Source organism: Miscanthus floridulus, chromosome 9, assembly GCF_019320115.1.
Source record: "Miscanthus floridulus cultivar M001 chromosome 9, ASM1932011v1, whole genome shotgun sequence".
In the NCBI taxonomy this organism is placed as follows: domain Eukaryota; kingdom Viridiplantae; phylum Streptophyta; class Magnoliopsida; order Poales; family Poaceae; genus Miscanthus; species Miscanthus floridulus.
The window spans coordinates 116686025-116706886 of NC_089588.1; the positions used below are offsets into that span (position 1 = coordinate 116686025).

Here is a 20862-nt window from a genome sequence, read left to right on the forward strand (position 1 = left end):
TGCAGAAGTACGTGTTAGTGGAATTGTGAATGGAATGTGGGTATTAAAAACAAGATAGGCAAGTGTTTCAGTATCGCAAGTTATGTCACGTACGATTACGAGGAGCTGGTACGTACCTGTTCATCGTCCTTGTGTATTGGTCGTGCCACCATTTATTAACGACAATTGAAATCGAGTTTGGGAGTATTGGGACGGAGTTCTGCTATGCACCTGAGCTCAGCCTGTGTCTTGTCCACGTCATCAGGGAAGGCATCCTTATATTCGAGACGTGCCCAAACATAGCGTAGCAAAGGGAGGCACTCCAAGTCCAAGCCGAGATTGTCACTCCAGGTAGCGTGTCCATCCTCGTAGAAAGCCCTCACTGGGACAGTGAACCAAAGGTCGTAGAGGTTTGGCATCACAGCAACAGGGTCCGGTGCTACTCTGCTGCTGCAGCCCCCGTCCTCTGCTTTCGAATCAAATACCATACCATAGCAGCATCCTGTCCTCCCCTACAGATGCTCAACGAAGCATTAGTTGAGTCACCGTTGGTCGCCAACTGGACCATCTAGCCATACAACTTGAGGCTTCTCAACTTGGGGAAGAAGACATCATGAGCAGCAATATTAACTACCGCAGCCTGCTTATGAGAAGCCATCCCATAATCCACCAGTACAATACGGAGGTAATGGAGATCTGGCAGCCCACCCAAGGCTCCGAGACCTGCCTCGTCCATACGACCCACATGCAACTCCAAGTAGCAAAGGTTGGGGAGAAGTGTGGGATCTATGAATGATGGCACACAAGGGAACTAGATGCTTTGTATATGCAGATGCCTGGGATGTTCCGGAAGCACGTATTTGTCCCACTCTGTTGAGGCAGGGCTACTTTCACGGAACTGAAAAACATGCAGATGTAGATGCTGGAGCTCCTGCAGATTGCCTAGTGACTTCAAAAGTTCTGCCTGCATGCTCTCATCCAGCCTGCCCATGCCAAACCCACGGAGCACCCTCAGTAGGCTCTGGTTGCCCAGCTCCTTCAAAAATTGCCACTTGGACTCAAAAGATAGCATGTCAACACGTATCTGTAGCTCCTCCAGTGACGTCACCTTTTGGAGGAACCCATCCGGCACCCTCGTCTCACTGTCTCACCATAGGCAAACCAACCGTGTTAGCTGGATAACGCTCGATGGCTGTTGACCTAGCATACCACATAGTCCGATACCTTCCATGTCTAGTGTCTTGTAGAAGCTTTAGAGCTCCTATCGCCTCCGGGAGCTCCCTGACCTTTGTACCTTGTAGTCCAAGGTACCTCAGATGAACTAGTTTCCCAAGACGCTCGAGCCGGCGCCTGTCGTACTCATCATTATCAGATGATGTGCACCTCTCTAAAGCTAGCACACGTAAGAGTTTAAAGGTCGGATGGAAGACAAGACCACGGATATCACACCCATGGGCAACCATTGACCTTAATTGTGTCATGTCCCTATGACCGTCAGGATGAGATTGATCTAGCAATATCCTTTTCTGGTGTGCTATCTGGCGCACCTTGTGTCGTGATGATGTTCCTCCATCCTCATTTGAGATAGTGATAAAGTTTTCTTCGCCTGCCAGACAACGAATAAGATGAAGGACCATGTCATGAACACGGCAGCAATGTGTGATGCCTTCCTCTTTGACTCTACCCCTTGGATCATGTTTCTGTTTATGAGATGATGGAAGTATTCCTCTCCCCGCTGAAACAGGCTTGTTCCTATTTTCTTCTCTATAAAACCTTCTGCTATCCACTTCCATATCAAAGAATTTTTCTTAATCTGATAGTCTTCGGGATACACACTTAGGTATAGTAAGCAGGTCTTTAGATGAGAAGGCAGATCATAGTAGCTAATGGACAATATCCACATAGTATCATCTACTTGCTTGTTATCTCTGCCACGATAGAAACCAGGAGAGCTGCACACCTGAAACCAATCCTCTCTTGATTTGCCCACCAACAAGCTAGCCATTGTGATGATAGCTAATGGCACACCGCCACATTTGTCCAGAATTTTTTGGGATGCCTCTTGAGGATAATGAGCAGGACATTTGCCTTCACCACCATATAGCCTCATATAAAAGAGCTTCTTTGAGTTATCATGTGAAAGAGGGCCAAGCTGGTAAACTTCATCGCCCCAAGCTACTTCAAGATTTCGAGTAGTTTTGGCTACTCTACTTTTGTTATTGTTCTGATGCAAAGCTGATCCTATTGCTTGCCAGGAATTTATCTCCTCCTTGCGCCATAGAGAAAAACAGAGAGAGGATGATAACATGGCCCCACATGTCATTCACAGCTAGATTGCATTTAGGTAGACACTTTTAGGTAGTATTGCTGAGGTTGAAGACAAAATATGAGTAGTATTAAAATATATTGGTAGCTACCCAAATAGACATTTAGGTAGTCTGATTTGGGTAGCATTACTAGAGATGCTCTTATGTCAGACATTGTTTGCATACACATAACTAGATATTAGTTGGGCTAAAAATTAGTTCAAATTACCTATAGTTTGCTATCTAGTTGATTAACAACTAGTTAAAGGCTAGTCTAAAAAATTAGCCCACCTTTTAGCACTCCTATTTGATACATTAGAGCTAATTTAGGCTAATTTTAACTAGCTAGTGCTTAGGAGGACAGCGATCAGGTCACGAAGTTTATACTTAGGGCAGCTCATACATTTGCTGCTCCTTCTCGGCGAGACGGGTGATGAGTCGCAGCTTCATGGAGGAGTCGATCGTCCGCTTGCGATGGATGTGACATCTGTGGGCCACACTATCATGCCCCTCTTTGGAGTCTGCTCAAAACATAAAGCATCCATAACGCATTGCGTGCCCCACGTCTCCATCGGACCTTGTGGCTGGCGGCGCGTACCCCACATCTCGTTGGTTCTCACAAAGGCACTGCGAGCGCGGCTGCTGGCCGCCCTATGACCGTGGCTAGCGGCGGACCCGTGGGGCTGCGGGTGGAACTGGGCATCTTCGCCCGTGCCCACACCGTTCGTGCACGGGCTCTAGTTCGAAGTCGCCGCGCTCAACGCCGCCAGGCCCAGGGACCCCGTTTTAGACCGCCACGTTCTACCGCTCGGCCGCCCTCGAAGTTGAGCTCTCTGCCCCCACATGGGCTGTCCCCGTGATCGATGCCAACGTGCGCGGCGTGGGCGTCACGCTTAGGCAACCCCTGCGTTCGCGCCGCCCATGCCGGTGGATACATAGCGAGGACATTTCAACGACACCTTTGGGATCCCGATCCGGCGATCCCATGGCCGGATCTGCCTTGCTGTGGCCGGATTCACATTCCCTAGGCCGTACGACGGTGACACAACGTCTTACGGCGCCCCACATTCTATCTGGTGCGCCCTTCACCGGATCTTGCAGCCCTCAGGTCAGATCTGGTGAGACCGGCCTGAGCGACGGTGAAGATCTCGACGAGGAGGAGGCGGATTCCGTCGGCAGCAGTAGCCCTAGGGGCAGGGTCCGGGACAAATAGGATATCCTCGGCGGCAGCAATAGAGGACTCTAGCAGAGGCGACGACTCTAGCATCAAATCGGCTAGTTCTGACTGGGCGACGGGCGCATGATGGTGGGGTACCCGACGACAAGTGGCGTGACCTCACTTAAAGCGGATGAAGATGGAACCAGTGAAGGTTTGCAACAATGGCGCGCTAGAGGCGGTGGTGACTTAACGACTTTCACTCGCCGAATCTGGATGCTTGAGGAGAGGATGTGCCAAGGTTGTAGTTTTCTTCCATTTTTTAACGGGTACAACTTGGACGCACACAACCCACATACTCCACATGCACACACGTATGCGCATCCGTACACACGTAAAGAAGAGATTGGGAGGCTCTCTAGCCTCTAGTGCACGGGAAACGCACAGTACCACTGAACGCGCATGCATGTGTGCATGTTTTGGTGACACTAGGGATTTGAACCCTGGTGGGTAGCGTCCCACTGGGCAGCCCTACCGCTGGATCACAGGCCCATTCACAGTTTTTTCCTTTTTTATCGTGGGTTCTCCTCTTTGTTGAGGTGTGATTCTATATCTTTTGGTAGTGTATATCCTTCATGGATATAGAGGCCAAATTAATGAATCCATTAGCTTAAAAAAATAAGGCATCACGGCCCTCTTCAAATGAGTCACGTCAGCATTGTGTGCCTAACCTAGCTGCAAGGGCAATGCGGAAGAGGTCGATATTCTAGACCCCGAGGGTCCCATGAAGCTAACCCTTTTCCACGTTGGTGTTGCATTTATTTCAGGTAGGCCAAGGAATGGAGCTAGAGGCCAAAGGTCAGATAAGCCATCGCCAAAGCCTCTCGGAGCGGGCAACCGAAGTTGGAGGGAGCCCTCAGGATGAGGGATTAGAATTACATTGGTGATTAGGATACCACTAGCTAGTGAGAGGCAGTGGTTAGTACGTGTCCATGCAGGGATTTTATGTCATTGCCTCAAGGGATTTGCAGGGAGTGCGCGTATAGCCGCATATATGATTTAACTTCCTGTTATACTGCACACATGACAGAGTATGGACCAACAAACTGACAGAGCACACGACCATTAGCCATTGATTTTTACAGAGCACGAACATAGCCATTGTTATTATGGGACATTCAGTTTTTTTTCACAATCAGACCGTGACAGCGTTAAGTTGTTCTGCTTTTTGGTTGGCCCAACAATCTCACAAGGCCTCTACTGGGCTTTTCTCGGATAGTTTAATCTTTATTGCTGGGCCCAACAAACTCTTTTCCTGCCCGAGAAAGATGCTAGGCTGCCCAACGAAAACAAACTTGTGGTCAAGCACGTCGATTGAGGAGACTACCGAGGCCAGTTTAATTGATTTATTTAAACAAATGCAGAGTCAGCCTAGAAGCATGCCTGCTCGCTAGGGATTAATTTATTTCCTCTCTTCTCCCGTGCATATATCCAGCCATTAAAGGACGAGTAAACTATGGGAGTCTTGCAACTTTCTGATCTGAGGCATTCAGTTTCTGAACCCGACAAACTGTGCTGCATCCTGCATGGTAAACTATGCTTGCGGTCATTTATTCAAACACAGATCAAACTGAAACGCAGTATATATGCATATATAGGTGCGGTGTTATAGCAAACGACGAGGTATACGAGTCGAATACAACAAACTATGGAGGTACCCAGAGAACAGAAAGAGAGCTAAAGTTTGTACCTAGAAACAGTGTTCACCCAACGTAGAAGAGAGCTAGGTAACGCACAAATACATTGCGTACTATTCCACCAGAAATACACGATAAAAAGCAGAAAATACTGGGCAACTGTGTAACACAGAATCAGAGCCTACTCATCAAAACTGGGCTTTTAAGCATTTGCATTTCAGTGTGTCACTTACTCTGACTCTGCGTGTATGGTAATTGGCCAGCGACGAAAGCTTTGGATGGAATGCAGTAGTAATCAAGAAAGAATGTTGTTTCTACTGCTTTGGATGTGGTAACAGCTATGGACAAAAGCATTTGTTGGTGCCAGTTGTGTAAATGAAATCTATGAAAAATGTACGTGCTTGTTCATGTATATGCATTGGAAGCAACAATTGCATGGGCTTGTACGTTCCATGCATGCACGTAGGTATGTTCAATTGTTCGTGACGTGCAAATGGAAGAAGCTAACAGGCGCAGCCATATACACTGCACCTGTATACGACTTGAACCGTCCAGAACCTTCTGGAAGCTCGGCCCAGATACATGCGGCCCGCAGGTGCGGCCGGGATACATACGTACGCTTCCGGTGCACGGCGTTGTATTTGCCCCACGACACTACAGGAAACTGGCTCTTTGCCGACTGCAATTTTCTTTGCCAACTGTTTTTTTTCGACACTCGGCAAAGAGGTCCCTTTGCCAACTGGAATTTCCTGCAGTCGGCAAAGCAGGATTTGCCGACTGCCTGGCTTTGCCGACTGCCAAGCAGTTGGCAAAGAATTGCAGTCGGCAAAGGCAGGCCATGGTTGACGCCATCCACACCGTCACCTTTGCCGACTGCCACTCCGTCAGCAGTCGGCAAAGGCGCAGGCTTTGCCAACTGCCATCCTCCCTGGCAGTCGGCAAAGAATTTTTATTTTTTTTGATTTTCGATCCCAGTTTTTTTGTGTTGCCTTGATACAGTAAGTACATGATATATTCCAAGTTTGGGATCATTTTGATTTATTTTGCTATATTCCGTAGATTTTTTTCTGTTTCTTTGATTTTTTCCGGCAGCTCCAGATTTGAACTGCAGGTACATGAAATAATGGAATCCGGCGATTCAGAAAATGATATTCATGATGTTTGGAGCATGTTGAGGCCGTGTGCGGGGCCTCGCGTGAAATTTCGATCGTGTTGGTGTCGGAACACGCCGAGCCATGCGCGTGAAAAGTGTTTTTAAATTTTATAAAATCGAAACGGAGTCCGAAAATGACGAAACTTGACGACGTGTCTTGTCATCGCATGCGGAGGCTGTGGTAAAAATTTGAGAAAGTTTCGAGCAAGTGGCGACGTCGGGTGGCTAAAACCTGGACATCTCCCCGGCGGCCGCGCGCCCCCTCCCAGGCGGCGCGGCGCCCTCCCCCGCGTGGCGCGGCCCTCCCAGGCGGCGCCCCCCCCCCCCCCGCGCTGGTCCCTCCCCGGCGGTGCGGCCATCCCCGGCGGCGCCCCCCCCTCCCCCCGCGCTCCCCCCCCCGCGCTGGGCCACCCCCCGCGGCGCGTCCCCCCACCCCCCCCGCGCTGGCCCCCCCGCGATGGACCCCTCCCGGGCCGGCCGCCACGACCAGGCCCTCACCGGCACTGCCCCGCCCCGATCCGGCCCCCAGGCCAGGCGCTGCACGCCGCGTGCAAGCTCCGGCGTCGGGCCCCACGCAGCGGACGCCGTCGAGCCTCGCCCCGACCCGCCCCGGCGCCGTCGCTGCCCCGCCCCGATCCGGGTGCCCCGCTCCGTCCGCCGTTCCGCGCGCCGGTCCGCCGTCCCGCGCGCCGTTCGCCGTCCGGCTGGCCCTGCGTCGCCGTCCTCGCCGCGCGTCCTCGCCTCGCCGTCTCTGCCTCGCCGCGCCGTCCTCGCCTCACCTCGCTGTCCTCGCGCGCGCCTCTGCTCCACGCGCCGGTGACGCCGTCCGTGACGACGAGGTAGTAGTACTACTAGTAGTAGTAGTTTACTTTGTTAATACCTGCTTATATTCTTCTGCATGGATTGGAAATACATTTGTGGTTGTCGGCCATCGTGCCTGACATGTATATGTGTTTGTCGGCCATCGTGCCGTCTTTTCTTGCAGGTTTGGTAACCTTCCCGTACAGGGGAGGTGCTGCCGAAATGGAAAAGGGGGCCGGCCGATTACATCCTGAAAAGGGCAGATAGGAAGGAAGTTCTGCAGTGGATCAAGACGTTAAAGTTCCCCGATGGGTATGTGGCGAATCTGAGCAGGGGTGTGAACTTGCAGACTATGAAAGTCTTAGGGATGAAGAGCCATGACTTCCACATATGGATTGAGCGGATCCTTCCTGCGATGACACGGGGATACCTCCCAGAGCATGTGTGGCGCGTCCTGGCAGAGTTGAGCTTCTTCTTCCACCAGCTTTGTGCCAAGGAGTTGTCTCGGGATGTTTGTGTTGAACTGGAGAAGGCTGCACCTCTGTTGCTCTACAAGTTGGAGATGATATTTCCACCCGGCTTCTTTCTGTCCATGCAGCATCTGATCTTGCACCTACCGCGCGAGGCATGGTTGGGGGGTCCCGTGCAGGCCCGTTGGTGCTATCCAATCGGGAGGTGTCTAAAGCTTCTTCGGAAAAATTGTAGAAATAAAGCCAAGATTGAGGCTTCCGTGGGAGAGGCCTCCGTTCTAGAGGAGGTGTCGACCTTCACACAGGCGTACTATACTGAGAAGCTTCCCAGCATGCACAATCCAACCCCTCGTTACAACGCTAACGAGAACTCATCGATACTCAGCCTTTTCCAAGGGGATCTCGGGAGTGGAAGCGCAGGTACCAACAAGCAGTTGAACCATCAGGAGTGGCAGACTATCATGTTCACATTGTTGATCAACCTTGATGAAGTGATTCCTTATCAGAAGTAAGTTCTCAATGAGCTTGTTACCTACGCCGTCACTATCCTCCATCTATCATGGTCTGACCCTCTAGTTTCTTCCTTCTTTCAGGGAATTTATTAGTCAATACTGGAGAGGCAATAGGGCTCCTACCGAGCAAGAAGAAGACAATCTTCTTAGACACGGTGTGCCTGATTTCATCTCCTGGTTCTGTACAAAGGTACCAACCAACTAACCTCTTTCCGACTTTGTGATTCCACTTTGCTCCCCGGAGCGAGTTATGTAACGATCTCCTACCCTTGCAGGCCCGAACGGATGCAGAAATGAGCGATGAATTGAAACAGGTGGGCCGTGGCTTCTCCCGTAGGGTGAAGTCATTCACCGTTTATGATGTGAATGGCTATCGCTTTCGCACGAGAAGCTACGAGGAGAGTCGACCCAACCTAAAAACCATGTGCTACGGAGTTTGTACGCCCAGCACGAATGGGAAGGACTACTACGGCATAGTCGAAGAGATATACGAGCTCAACTTTAAGGGTGCCGGGACTTTAGCGCCGGTGGTATTCAAATGCCATTGGTTCGATCCTGATATCACGAGGAAAGACCTTATGATAGGTCAAGTCGAGATTCGACAGGACTCCAGCTATAAAGGAGACGATGTCTACATTGTGGCCAACCGAGATGCCACGCAAGTTTATTACCTCCCATGGGCGTGCCAAAAAGACGAGAAGCTTGCGGGGTGGAGCCTTGTGCCAAGATTGAGGCGTGCCAAAAATCGAACTGAAGACTAACAATTGTTCTTAATGACTCGTGCAGTTCCTGGAAGATTGTGAGTGGAGCAGGTCAAGCACGCCATATCAATGGCATCCAGGGCCTCCTGATTAAGGAGTACTACCCTGGCCTTGTCAACGTCAACGGCGAGATGAAGGTGCCCACCAAGTGGTCCCACTTCTACCTCGTCGAGGAGGGTGGCGAGACCATCGCGGCAAAGATAAAGAGGGAGTTTTGGGTGAGTCTTTCATCGCACCGCATTGCTAATAGTACGCATTCGTCGGACTTCTTGCAAAAAGGAAATGCTACATGATGTGTCTGTGTGCAGGACTTCTTCACGTGCGAGGAGGGTAAAGTGGCCCAGGCGGCGTGAGTGCAGGAGGCGGTCTGCAAAGATCGTCTCAAGGACCTGTACCATGAGGCGCGCATACAGGCCATCCGCGACTTCCACGCCAACGTGCTTGGAGAGAACATCAAGAAGCCCCAAATCCGCTAGAGAATGAACTCGAGGGAGGCCGACCTCACCCAAGCGCAATACGAGCAGGTAATTAAGTATGACAACATTCGTTCAGATTCCTTCAGTGAAACATTACACTAATCTTCTCGCATGTCAAATACTTGATGTCATGCAGGTGTGTCCGTCGTGGTGCGACAACCACAGGGAATGCTGGACGGAGATTGTGCGCATGTGGCGCACGGATGAGGCGTACGCGAGGCGCGCCGACCGTCAGGGCCACCGCGCGCAGATGCGAGGGGTGTCACACCACCAAGGGAATCAGCCCCTCCCCCAGTTCGCGACAAGATGGGTATGCGTCCATTCATGTCTTAATCCTTGCGCTCAATTGTCAATACTTGTAACCATGTTTGTGTTTTCAATGCGGACGCAGACGCACGGTGGGCAGGAAATCAACGAGTACACCGCGTACCTCCTCTCTCACAAGGGCAAGGCGACGGATCCGAACAACGTCTACAACCCGGAGGACGGGCCCGATGCATACACCAACCCCACCACCTACGAGAAGGCCACCGAGTACACCGTCGTGGCTCGCCAGCGCTACGGGGAGACGTTCGACCCCACCGCCGAGCCCCTGGACACAGACCTCCTGCAGAGGTTGGGACCAGGGAAGCAGCACGGCCGCTACTACATGGCCCACAGCGCCCTCGACCCGTCCCAGGTTCCTACGCTGACCCAGGTTCGATCCACGCCCACGAGCTCCAGCGACATCCCCGTAGCGCCCCGGCGGCAGTCAGCGTCACAGGTAAGTGCCGTTTCGTTCGTCGTTCACTCGTTTCGCACCTGTACATACAATCAACACTGCGGATGTAATATTGCAGGCCCAGATGGAGGCCAAGATGGAGGAGAGGATCGCCACGTTGCACGTGCAGATGATGGCGCAACAGATGGCTTACCAGCAAAGCCTGCAGCAGCACTACAACACTCAGATGCAGAACATGGCCAGCTTCTTCCAGTCCATGCAGACGCCCAGGGCGTCTACACCGCCTCCTCTTCCAATGTTCGCTCCACCGCCTCCTCCTCCAGAGTTTTTTCCTATGCCTGCTCCTGTCGCTCCTGGAGGGACCCCGGTGAGTATATTGACTCTTGCTTTAACTTGTGCGTCCATGCTGCAGATACTAATGACATCACTTGGCGTTTAACTTGTGCAGGTACAGTCGGCGGGTTCGAACCCGTCTCCTAGAGGTCCCGGCCATCAGATGAGGTCGTATCCACCACCTGCACCCTATCCACCGTATCCACCTCCGCGTGGCCCTCCTCCGACGTACTCGTGGCCGCCGGTGCGCGGAGGATGGCAGTACGCGCAGGCGCCTCAGTTTGGTCCAAGGGGGTTTCCGTGGGCAAACCCTGGGGGCTCTGGGGGCGGAGCGGACGACGAGACCGGGGACGGCGCGACGAGCTAGGTATTTGTCGATTCTGTTATCATGTATCCACCGTATCGTCGAAGTTGTTGTCATGTATTTCTTTTCTTCGTTATGGACCTAGACTTGTTATGTGAACTTCGTGTGATGGACGTCGACTTGTGGTGTTCGACGTGTTGGACTTCATGTGATGGTTGTAATGCACTTGTGTGGTTGTTATTGTGACATATATGTGAGATATATGTGATGTTGTGCGTTATTGTGATATATGTGGTGATGTTGGCGACAAATGTGATGAAATTGTGATATAAATGGTGCTACCGGTGCTTCTGGTGAAATTGGATTATAATTTGTGATTTTGCAGGGTTTTGATGCGAGAAAACAGAAAACAAAAGCAAAAAAAAATTCCAGCTTTGCCGACGCTGGGCAAAAAAACCCAGGACAGAGTCTTTGCCGACTGCAATGGGAGGCAGTCGGCAAAGAGGTCAAATCTTGCCGACTGCAACTCCGAAAGCAGTCGGCAAAGAACATTTCAAAAAAAATATATTTCTTTCTTTGCCGACTGCCGAGCTGGCGGCCAGTCGGCAAACAATTTTTGAAAAAAAATTCTTTGCCGACTGCCGAGGAACCAGCAGTCGGCAAAGCCTGCCGTCAGGGCTGACGGCGCCACGTGGCTATGCCGACTGCTGGCGTGGCAGTTGGCAAAGGATTTGCCGACTGTGTGCCACGTGGCAGTCGGCAAATCCGCCTTTGCCGACCCAGGCTTGGACGACTGCTCTTTGCCGACTGCCACGTGGCTTTGCGGTCGGCAAAGCCTTTGCCGACTGGGTTTATGCCTTTGCCGACCGGGGCAAGCAGTCGGCAAAGAGGAGCCAGGAAGGAGGCTACGTGCCAAGATGATCACGAAGGCAGTCACCACCGCTGGTCACCTCTACACGTACGCGGTGCGCCGAGGAGCTACGCTGCACCTGTTCATCTACTACGTGCCGCCGGCCAGGACGACACACTGGCCAGGAGAAGCGCCGGCAGCATCTTTCGTTCCGTCGACGCGCGTTCGTCAGCTACGACGGCCGGTCCCAAGCAGGCGCTGTGTGCACAGCAGGGCGAAGGTTGAGAGAGGGAGAAGGTTGGTCGGCGCGCGCGGCGAGTTCGATTTCAAATTTCAAACGGAAGTTGATGGGCCCAGCAACTTGAAGATCCCCACAGCACATACGCACAAACACTAACTAAAAGCATATATATATATATATATATATATATATATATATATAGAGGGTAAGGATATTCTGCAGCTGGTCATAGAATAACTTATTCTATAGCCACCTTGATTTACGCTAATATTTTTACCAATTTATGATAACATGAATTTATATATATATATATATATATATATATATATATATATGTATGTATGTATTTGAAATCGTCATCACCGCTTAACGTTTCGGCACGTGCTCTCGAGGAGTTTCTAGAATGTGCTGACGTGCTGCCGCAGTGGCGTCTGGCGTACATTCTTGTGTAGACGTACAACTTGCATGGGCCATGCACAAATCATTTCCTGGAGGCCCGTAATTAAGATTAGTGACCTCTAATGGCCGGTGCTAATCAGCCCAAATAATCTTCACGAACCCGGCCTGCATGCTAGCGCAAACCGGGCAAAATAATATACAATTCTTATGCCACAATGACTGTGCATTTGTACACGTCTTTGTACACGTATACGCCGGGCAATAGGCTTAATTAGCAACACGCTAATTATTTTATCCAAAAGATCTAGGCCTAGAAGTAGAGATGAAAACGGTCGGAAAACCTCTCAACCGTTTTCTACTTCTACATTTGAATACGAAAACGAAAGCGAAAGCGGTAAAGCCGGACACGAACTTATGGAATATCAAGAATTTTGAAAACAAGCTAATTCGAGCAGAATTATGTCGAACACGGTCGGTATACGAAAAATCAATATGGAATATTGACCCGTAAGATCAAGTGCATAACAATTAACAAGTGCATAACCAAGTAAATAACAATTAATAAGTCCTAGAACTTCTATAAAAAGTATCTCCATTTCACCGTTTGACACTATATAAGAAACATATGATTTTTCTAAGGCAACAAGCACGTGTATGCGATTAATATACTATCGAAGCTTTGTTTAATTTTTTTTGAACATTTTAAAGACCTCAAATGAAGAAACTAAAAACTAGAAAGCTGTTGATCTCGTCGAGAGCTACAATTTTCATATAAAAATTATCTTCATCCGAGAACGTATGAAAAAGATACAATTTTTCTAAGGCAGGACATTTAGGATGGCAAATTCGGTTTAAATCGAATTTCCAATTTAGGATATTCCGAATTACAAGTAGAAAAGTAGAAAACGGCTAAACCGCTTTTGTTCCGATTTCGAATTTGATGTTCTGAATTTCGAACCCAATTCGAATTTGTCCAAAATACGAATTCGATCGGATCAAATATAGAAAATGATGCGGTTCGGTACAGGATATTTCTGTACCATTTTCATCCCTACGTAGATGTCTCAGCAATCCACACGTGAGAGAGAACACTTGGATAGGCCATGCATGAGCCCAATATTGTTAATTAACCATTGTGCTAATTGATGGTTATTAGGCAACTCGTTCATCTTTAAGGCCCAAATGTTTATATAGCCCATATTTCGTAGGCATCGCGTAATTGTCAAATTATTTTATAGGCCTCATTCGACTCATGCTAAATAGGCTATGTAATAATATAACAGCATGCCAAAATTCCATCATACAGTGGGTTCAAGGGGCGGGCTAGGTAGGTGGCGCGGCGAGGCGGCGGGAGTGGGGGCCGGGGCGGGGGCAAGCGCAAGCATGAGGAGGAAGACAACGGTCGCAGGGTGGAGTCGGGTCGCACTTGCTCCCCTAGCGCGTGACCAGTGGCGCTTTATCACGGTCCTTCTCTAGGACATCAAAACTACATTCAAACTTTGGTAGAGTGAATACAAGGGAGTTATTTCTGCCTTTTCGCCAGAGGCCAAAGGTCAGATAAGCCATCGCCAAAGCCTCTCGGAGCGGGCAACCGAAGTTGGAGGGAGCCCTCAGGATGAGGGATTAGAATTACATTGGTGATTAGGATACCACTAGCTAGTGAGAGGCAGTGGTTAGTACGTGTCCATGCAGGGATTTTATGTCATTGCCTCAAGGGATTTGCAGGGAGTGCGCGTATAGCCGCATATATGATTTAACTTCCTGTTATACTGCACACATGACAGAGTATGGACCAACAAACTGACAGAGCACACGACCATTAGCCATTGATTTTTACAGAGCACGAACATAGCCATTGTTATTATGGGACATTCAGTTTTTTTTCACAATCAGACCGTGACAGCGTTAAGTTGTTCTGCTTTTTGGTTGGCCCAACAATCTCACAAGGCCTCTACTGGGCTTTTCTCGGATAGTTTAATCTTTATTGCTGGGCCCAACAAACTCTTTTCCTGCCCGAGAAAGATGCTAGGCTGCCCAACGAAAACAAACTTGTGGTCAAGCACGTCGATTGAGGAGACTACCGAGGCCAGTTTAATTGATTTATTTAAACAAAAGCAGAGTCAGCCTAGAAGCATGCCTGCTCGCTAGGGATTAATTTATTTCTTCTCTTCTCCCGTGCATATATCCAGCCATTAAAGGACGAGTAAACTATGGGAGTCTTGCAACTTTCTGATCTGAGGCATTCAGTTTCTGAAACCGACAAACTGTGCTGCATCCTGCATGGTAAACTATGCTTGCGGTCATTTATTCAAACACAGATCAAACTGAAACGCAGTATATATGCATATATAGGTGCGGTGTTATAGCAAACGACGAGGTATACGAGTCGAATACAACAACTATGGAGGTACCCAGAGAACAGAAAGAGAGCTAAAGTTTGTACCTAGAAACAGTGTTCACCCAACGTATGAATCTTGCTCATTCTGACTCACCCAACGTAGAAGAGAGCTAGGTAACGCACAAATACATTGCGTACTATTCCACCAGAAATACACGATAAAAAGCAGAAAATACTGGGCAACTGTGTAACACAGAATCAGAGCCTACTCATCAAAACTGGGCTTTTAAGCATTTTGCATTTCAGTGTGTCACTTACTCTGACTCTCCGTGTATGGTAACTGGCCAGCGACGAAAGCTTTGGATGGAATGCAGTAGTAATCAAGAAAGAATGTTGTTTCTACTGCTTTGGATGTGGTAACAGCTATCGACAAAAGCATTTGTTGGTGCCAGTTGTGTAAATGAAATCTATGAAAAATGTACGTGCTTGTTCATGTATATGCATTGGAAGCAACAATTGCATGGGCTTGTACGTTCCATGCATGCACGTAGGTATGTTCAATTGTTCGTGACGTGCAAATGGAAGAAGCTAACAGGCGCAGCCATATACACTGCACCTGTATACGACTTGAACCGTCCAGAACCTTCTGGAAGCTCGGCCCAGATACATGATATGCGGCCCGCAGGTGCGGCCGGGATACATACGTACGCTTCCGGTGCACGGCGTTGTATTTGGAAGGCAGTCACCACCGCTGATCACCTCTACACGTACGCGGTGCGCCGAGGAGCGACGCTGCACCTGTTCATCTACTACGTGCCGCCGGCCAGGACGACACACTGGCCAGGAGAAGCGCCGGCAGCATCTTTCGTTCCGTCGACGCGCGTTCGTCAGCTACGACGGCCGGTCCCAAGCAGGCGCTGAACACAAGGACGCCCGGCCGCTTGAGGAGCAAAGCGACGGCCGCGACCGCGCCGAAGGAAGGCAGGCAGGTGTGCCAGTATAGAGTATACATCTGTATACAAAATAAAGTAAATGTGCAATAAAACACAAGGGACAAAAGTTCAGGGAATTTATTTATTCATTGGATAATTACCCAGTACAATTTCCCACTTTAATATAAATTTGCGCTGAGCTCCATCTGACAATGGCTTCTGGTTCCTGGGGCCTCTAGAGGCCTCCAGTTAATTACATCTGCAGCATTGGGCTGCAGAACACCTCCGATTAAGCTATGCTGATAGTCATCATTGTCGTCTCCAAATAAATCAGAGTTGTCTCCATATAGCCTCTAGCAAAGGCATCCGGCCTCGTCGTGCGTATCCCATAATGAGGTCAAGTGTTCGACCTCGTCGGTCACGAACAAAGTAATTCCGGCCTCGTCGGTCACGGAAAAGAAACGTCCTAGGCTCGTCGGTCAGGGGACGGTGTGATAGTTGTGAGACTTGTGCTCATGTAGTACTTAGGAGATTTCTCCTTGATTGAATTTCCGAGATCATTGGCGTGAAACTTGGTCAGCTTGCCAATTATATATATGCGCGTGAACTCGAGCGCTTTGTCATGACTACTTAGAATCATTTGCTGGTACGGAACCCAAATGAGTTTCCTGGCCGAACCTATATCTCGGATGGGCCGAGAAGTCAATATTGGGACAACAATTAGCCGAGCAACATTATCGAACTAGCTTGTGACTTGTGCAGATGTGCACTTTGCACGTACAAGCTTGCATGGTACTGTAGCCTTTTATTGGCTTTTTGCCGTATATACTGTACATGTATACGCTTGTTCGCACTTAGCTAGCTTCTGGTGTTCCTGGGCCATCAAGGCCCGGCTTGCTAAGACGAAGAGGTGTTGCCGGGCCGCGCCGCTCCGCCGCCGCGGTGGCGATGCTTGCCGTTCCGGCGCGGCGGCGATGGTGTGGAGAGGAACGCGTGTGTGCACAGCAGGGTGGCGGCGTGTTGGTGGTTGCCAGTGTGTTGAGAGAGGGAGAAGCTTGCGGCGAGTTCGATTTCAAATTTCAAACGGAAGTTGATGGGCCCAGCAACTTGAAGATCCCCACAGCACATACGCACAAACACTAGCTAAAAGCATATATATATATATATATATATATATATATATATATATATATATATATATATATATATATATATATATAGAACAACTACTCTATAGCTGGCTACAAAATAACCTATTCTGTAGCCACCTTGAGTTACTATAATTACTATGTTAATTTATGAGATTATAGTAACTCCTTACTAAGTGGTTTACTATAACGTTATGATAAATATCCCTATGTGTTATAGTAACCCAACTATAGTAAATATATATTGACATTATCGTAAATTAGTATATAAAATTATGGTAAATGGAGGTGGCTACAGAATAACTTATTCTGTAGCTGGCTACTGAATAGCCTCTCCCTATATATATATATATATATATATATAGCACGTGCTCTCGAGGAGTTTCTAGAATGTGCTGACGTGCTGCCGCAGTGTTGTCTGGCGTACATTCTTGTGTACACGTACAACTTGCATGGGCCATGCACAAATCATTTCCTGGAGACCCGTAATTAAGATTAGTGACCGCTAATGGCCGGTGCTAATCAGCCCAAATAATCTTCACGAACCCGGCCCTGCATGCTAGCGCAAACCGGGCAAAATAATATACAATTCTTATGCCACAATGACTGTGCATCTGTACACATCATTGTACACGTATACGCCGGACAATAGGCTTAATTAGCAACACGCTAATTAATTTATCCAAACGATCTAGGCCTTGAAGTAGATATGAAAACAGTCGGAAAACCTCTCAACCGTTTTCTACTTTTACATTCGAATACGAAAACGAAAGCGAAAGCGATAAACACTACACCACAACACCGCTTCACCGTCAGACATGTGACGCTAAAAATTATATTTGGATGGATGATCTAACTCAGAGACCATCTGACGCTAAATCCTCATTTAGCGATTTAGTGTCTGTTGCTATAGGTATTCATATTTAGCGTTGAACCGTCTGTCGCTAAACATATGTATACCGTCCCTCTGTCTGTCGCTAAAAAATAAGTGGGCCCCACCTAGCTCGAGCGCGCCACTTACATTGAGCTCCCGTGCCTAGCTTACATTGACCTCGCGCACATATTTTAGCCGGCCCACGTAATTTTCGCAGGCCCGTCTAGCACCGAACGTTTCCTTCACCACGGATCCAACCGTCGACGGTTCACATAGCTCGTGTGTAGCATGCCATCCACAACCCTAACTCCTCTTCGCTCTCACACCCGCACCCGCCTCAGCTCCACCACAGCCGCCGCCCCCAACTCTCTTCTTCCACAGAACTGGCAGCACACGTCCACCCCTCTTCCTCTCACCACCTCTCTTCTCAAGACCCGGAGCAGTCTCCCCATGACTGGCGCGGCACGCGTCCGACCATGGGCAGACGCCGGCCCCGGGCACCGCCGCCCCTTCCTGTGAGGCCGGAGCCGAGCCCGACGGTGGAGATCCGGCGTGGCGCATCTTCCGTGGTGTCGTCCTGGGACACACACGAGGTCCGTTGTGACGTTAGTACAGCCTCCTCATCCGACGGTATGGTAGTGCCGTCAAGGTTCTCACTACTGGAGACGCGCTCTTTGCCGAGTGCCTGGGGCATTCGGCAAAGGCCCTATTGCACTCGGCAAAGGCTTTGCCGAGTGCCACACTCGGCAAAGAGCAAACGGCAAAGCCGCATCCGGCGAAGGGTTCTTTGCCGAGTGCCGTTTGTCGGGCACTCGGCAAAGAAAATTGGCCGTCAGCCATTGACAGCGTCTTTGCCGAGTGCCGGGTCAGGAAGGCACTCGGCGAAGCTTTTCCCTTTTTTTTGAAAAATCCTTTGCCGAGTGCCTTCCTGACCCGGCACTCGGCAAAGAAATTATTTTTTTGAAAAATCCTTTGCCGAGTGCCTTCCTGACCCAGCACTCGGCAAAGAAAAAAAATATTTTTTTTTGAAAAATCCTTTGCCGAGTGCCTAGCTGAGACGGCACTCGGCAAAGAAAAATATTTTTTTTGGAAAATTCTTTGCCGAGTGCCAGAGTCCTGGCACTCGGCAAAGCTGGGAAACACATGATAGTGTACACAGCTTTGCCGAGTGCCAGGGTACTGGCACTCGGCAAAGAGACCTGGTAGCGCATTTTTTGGCAACTTTGCCGAGTGCCAGGGCAAAAGGCGCTCGGCAAAGGCTCTTTGCCGAGTGTTACACTCGGCAAAGTGACAAAATTTTTTTTTTTGTTTTTTTTGCTTTCGATCACTGCAAACACAACATATGGCTTATATATCACATCCATCACATATATACCACATCCAGCACCTTATATGTCACAATCCATCACACATACCACATGAATCACATCCGTTCACCACATGTCACATTAATTCCATCCATTATTCGACAGGATTCCACATCATTCAACAAGTAGTTCAAATCCATCACCACATGTCACAATAACACATGCATGACAACAACATTGTCTCAGACAGAAATCCATTGCGAAGAGAACAAGACATGAAACTACAAGCGCTACTCACTGAAGCGGCCCTTGATGTGGCCATCCTACTGACAACGGGGACGGAAACATCTGCTGGTTCGGAGTGCCCTGAGCTGGGTTGTTCGAACCCGCCGACTGAGGCTGCACACAGGAGAAGAGATTGCATGAGACAAGATTAGTTGAATAGCGATTGTAGCAATTCCTTGCATGTGTGACATTACTCACTGGAGTAGCGGAGTGAGGAGGCTGAGGTGGACCCATTAACCTAGGAGGCATAGCAGCACCCGTCGTAGTTTGCATCCAGGCAATAATATCCGCCAACCATTTCTCCTGGGCAAGTTTGTCGGCCTCCCATGCGGCCCGCTCGGCCGCCAACCCCAGCTCCAGCTCCTGGGCCCTCCTGTTTGCTTCTTCCACCTGGGCCTACAAATTGTTGCAAAGCTAATGTTACAATAATGCAAAGGAAATAGAGTTGTGTAAAGATCAATGTACGATGAGTAAAACATGAATAACCTGGAGTGTGTCGACCCGGTGCTGTGAAATGCTCGGCCGTGAGCGTATCGCCGGGAGTGAGGAGGCGGTCGTGCTCTGTGCTCGGATCTAGGAGAGAGTGGGAGTAGAGGCCGTGTCGATCACGCTATCGCCAATCCAGTAGCGGCCATGCTTCTTGCCTTGTCCAATCCTCATGACGGTGTTTGCATCAATGTTGTCAGTCCGTGGATCGTACTCTGGCCCATGGATCGACCTTGCCGCCGCCGTGTACTCCATGATTTTCTCGTAGGCGCTCGAGTTTGTGTACGCCTCGGCCGGGTCGTTCGGGTTGAAGGACACGTCGGACGACGCCTTGCCCTTGTGTGCCATGGCAAATGCGGCGAAGTTGGAGCACTCTTGGCCTTGATGTGCCGCCGACTGCAAGAACGAAAACAAGATGATTAGAATTCTTTGCCGAGTTCAACGAAAGCAAGAAGAATAGAAACATGACCACGTACCCATGCTCAGGCGTATCCGGAGAGATTGCGGTTGCCTTGATTGTGTGATACACCTGGCATGAACAAACATCGCTGCCGGGCAGCCACGTGCTGAGCGGCCCAGTCTGCGCTTAACCACCTGTCCACCATCTTCGCCCAAGCCACGGGGCACCCGTTGCACCACCAAGGAATCACCTACACGTCATGAAGTAGTTGACATATTATAAAAACAAGTGATTCGTACTTAATCTCAAAAGGAACCAATTTTAATGTTCTTTAGCTACCTCAAGGAACTGGGGTTTGGTCAGCGTCAAGTCTTGTTCTTGGATGTCCTTCTTGGTGACCTTCTGTCCGAGCTTCGTCCCATAGTAATCTATGATGGCCTAGAGTCGCGCCTCATGATGGACATCGACGACGTGTTTCCTGCAAGCTCGCTTAGCCACTGCCTCCGCCGTGCCCTCGAATCCGTCGTCAAGTTTGAAGTACTCCTGCATATACAGACACGATGTATGCATTAGTTATTTCAAGTAGAGTCCAATGAGTGCGTTGTATTGAGCCATGTAGTGCGAGGAAGACTTACCCAGAACTCCCGAATGACGAGCGCAGCCATGGTGCCTGCTTCCACGTGGGGGGCGGACTCGTAGTGGGTAAACGTGAAGGCAGGCTCGAGGTTCCCGACATGCATGACCATGCCAGGGAAGTGTCTCCTGCACAGGAGACCTAGGATGCCATTGACATGGCGGGAGGCAGTGTTCCCCGACACAATCTCCCACCCCCTGCAGAAGTGATTAAGAAAACATATTAGTCTCTATTTCGATATCGAACATAGGATATGAAGTAAAAGCGATAACATGCAAATGCACTTACCTTTGCCCCTC

General features: G+C 49.6%; 1 protein-coding gene and 1 pseudogene across 1 annotated transcript; one reads left to right on the forward strand and one right to left on the reverse strand.

Annotated features, from left to right (window-relative positions):
* The first annotated feature begins 9675 nt into the window (after nucleotides 1-9675).
* On the forward strand, nucleotides 9676-10471 carry LOC136480673 (uncharacterized). The gene is made up of 3 exons (XM_066478150.1): nucleotides 9676-10074; nucleotides 10151-10399; nucleotides 10445-10471. Exons 1-3 carry the CDS (start codon nucleotides 9676-9678, stop codon nucleotides 10469-10471), a joined length of 675 nt encoding a protein of 224 aa, XP_066334247.1.
* Nucleotides 10472-15299: 4828 nt separating this feature from the next.
* Nucleotides 15300-20065, reverse strand: LOC136480674 (uncharacterized; annotated as a pseudogene).
* Between the last annotated feature and the right edge of the window lie 797 nt (nucleotides 20066-20862).

What these genes read in the sequence shown, in the direction of transcription:
- LOC136480673 (XM_066478150.1), top strand. Translation starts at nt 9,676, where the DNA reads ATGTTTGTGTTTTCAATGCGGACGCAGACGCACGGTGGGCAGGAAATC. An exon ending in GGCGGCAGTCAGCGTCACAG is followed by an intron (nt 10,075 to 10,150) that starts GTAAGTGCCGTT and finishes GTAATATTGCAG; the next exon opens with GCCCAGATGGAGGCCAAGAT. An exon ending in TCGCTCCTGGAGGGACCCCG is followed by an intron (nt 10,400 to 10,444) that starts GTGAGTATATTG and finishes TCCATGCTGCAG; the next exon opens with ATACTAATGACATCACTTGG.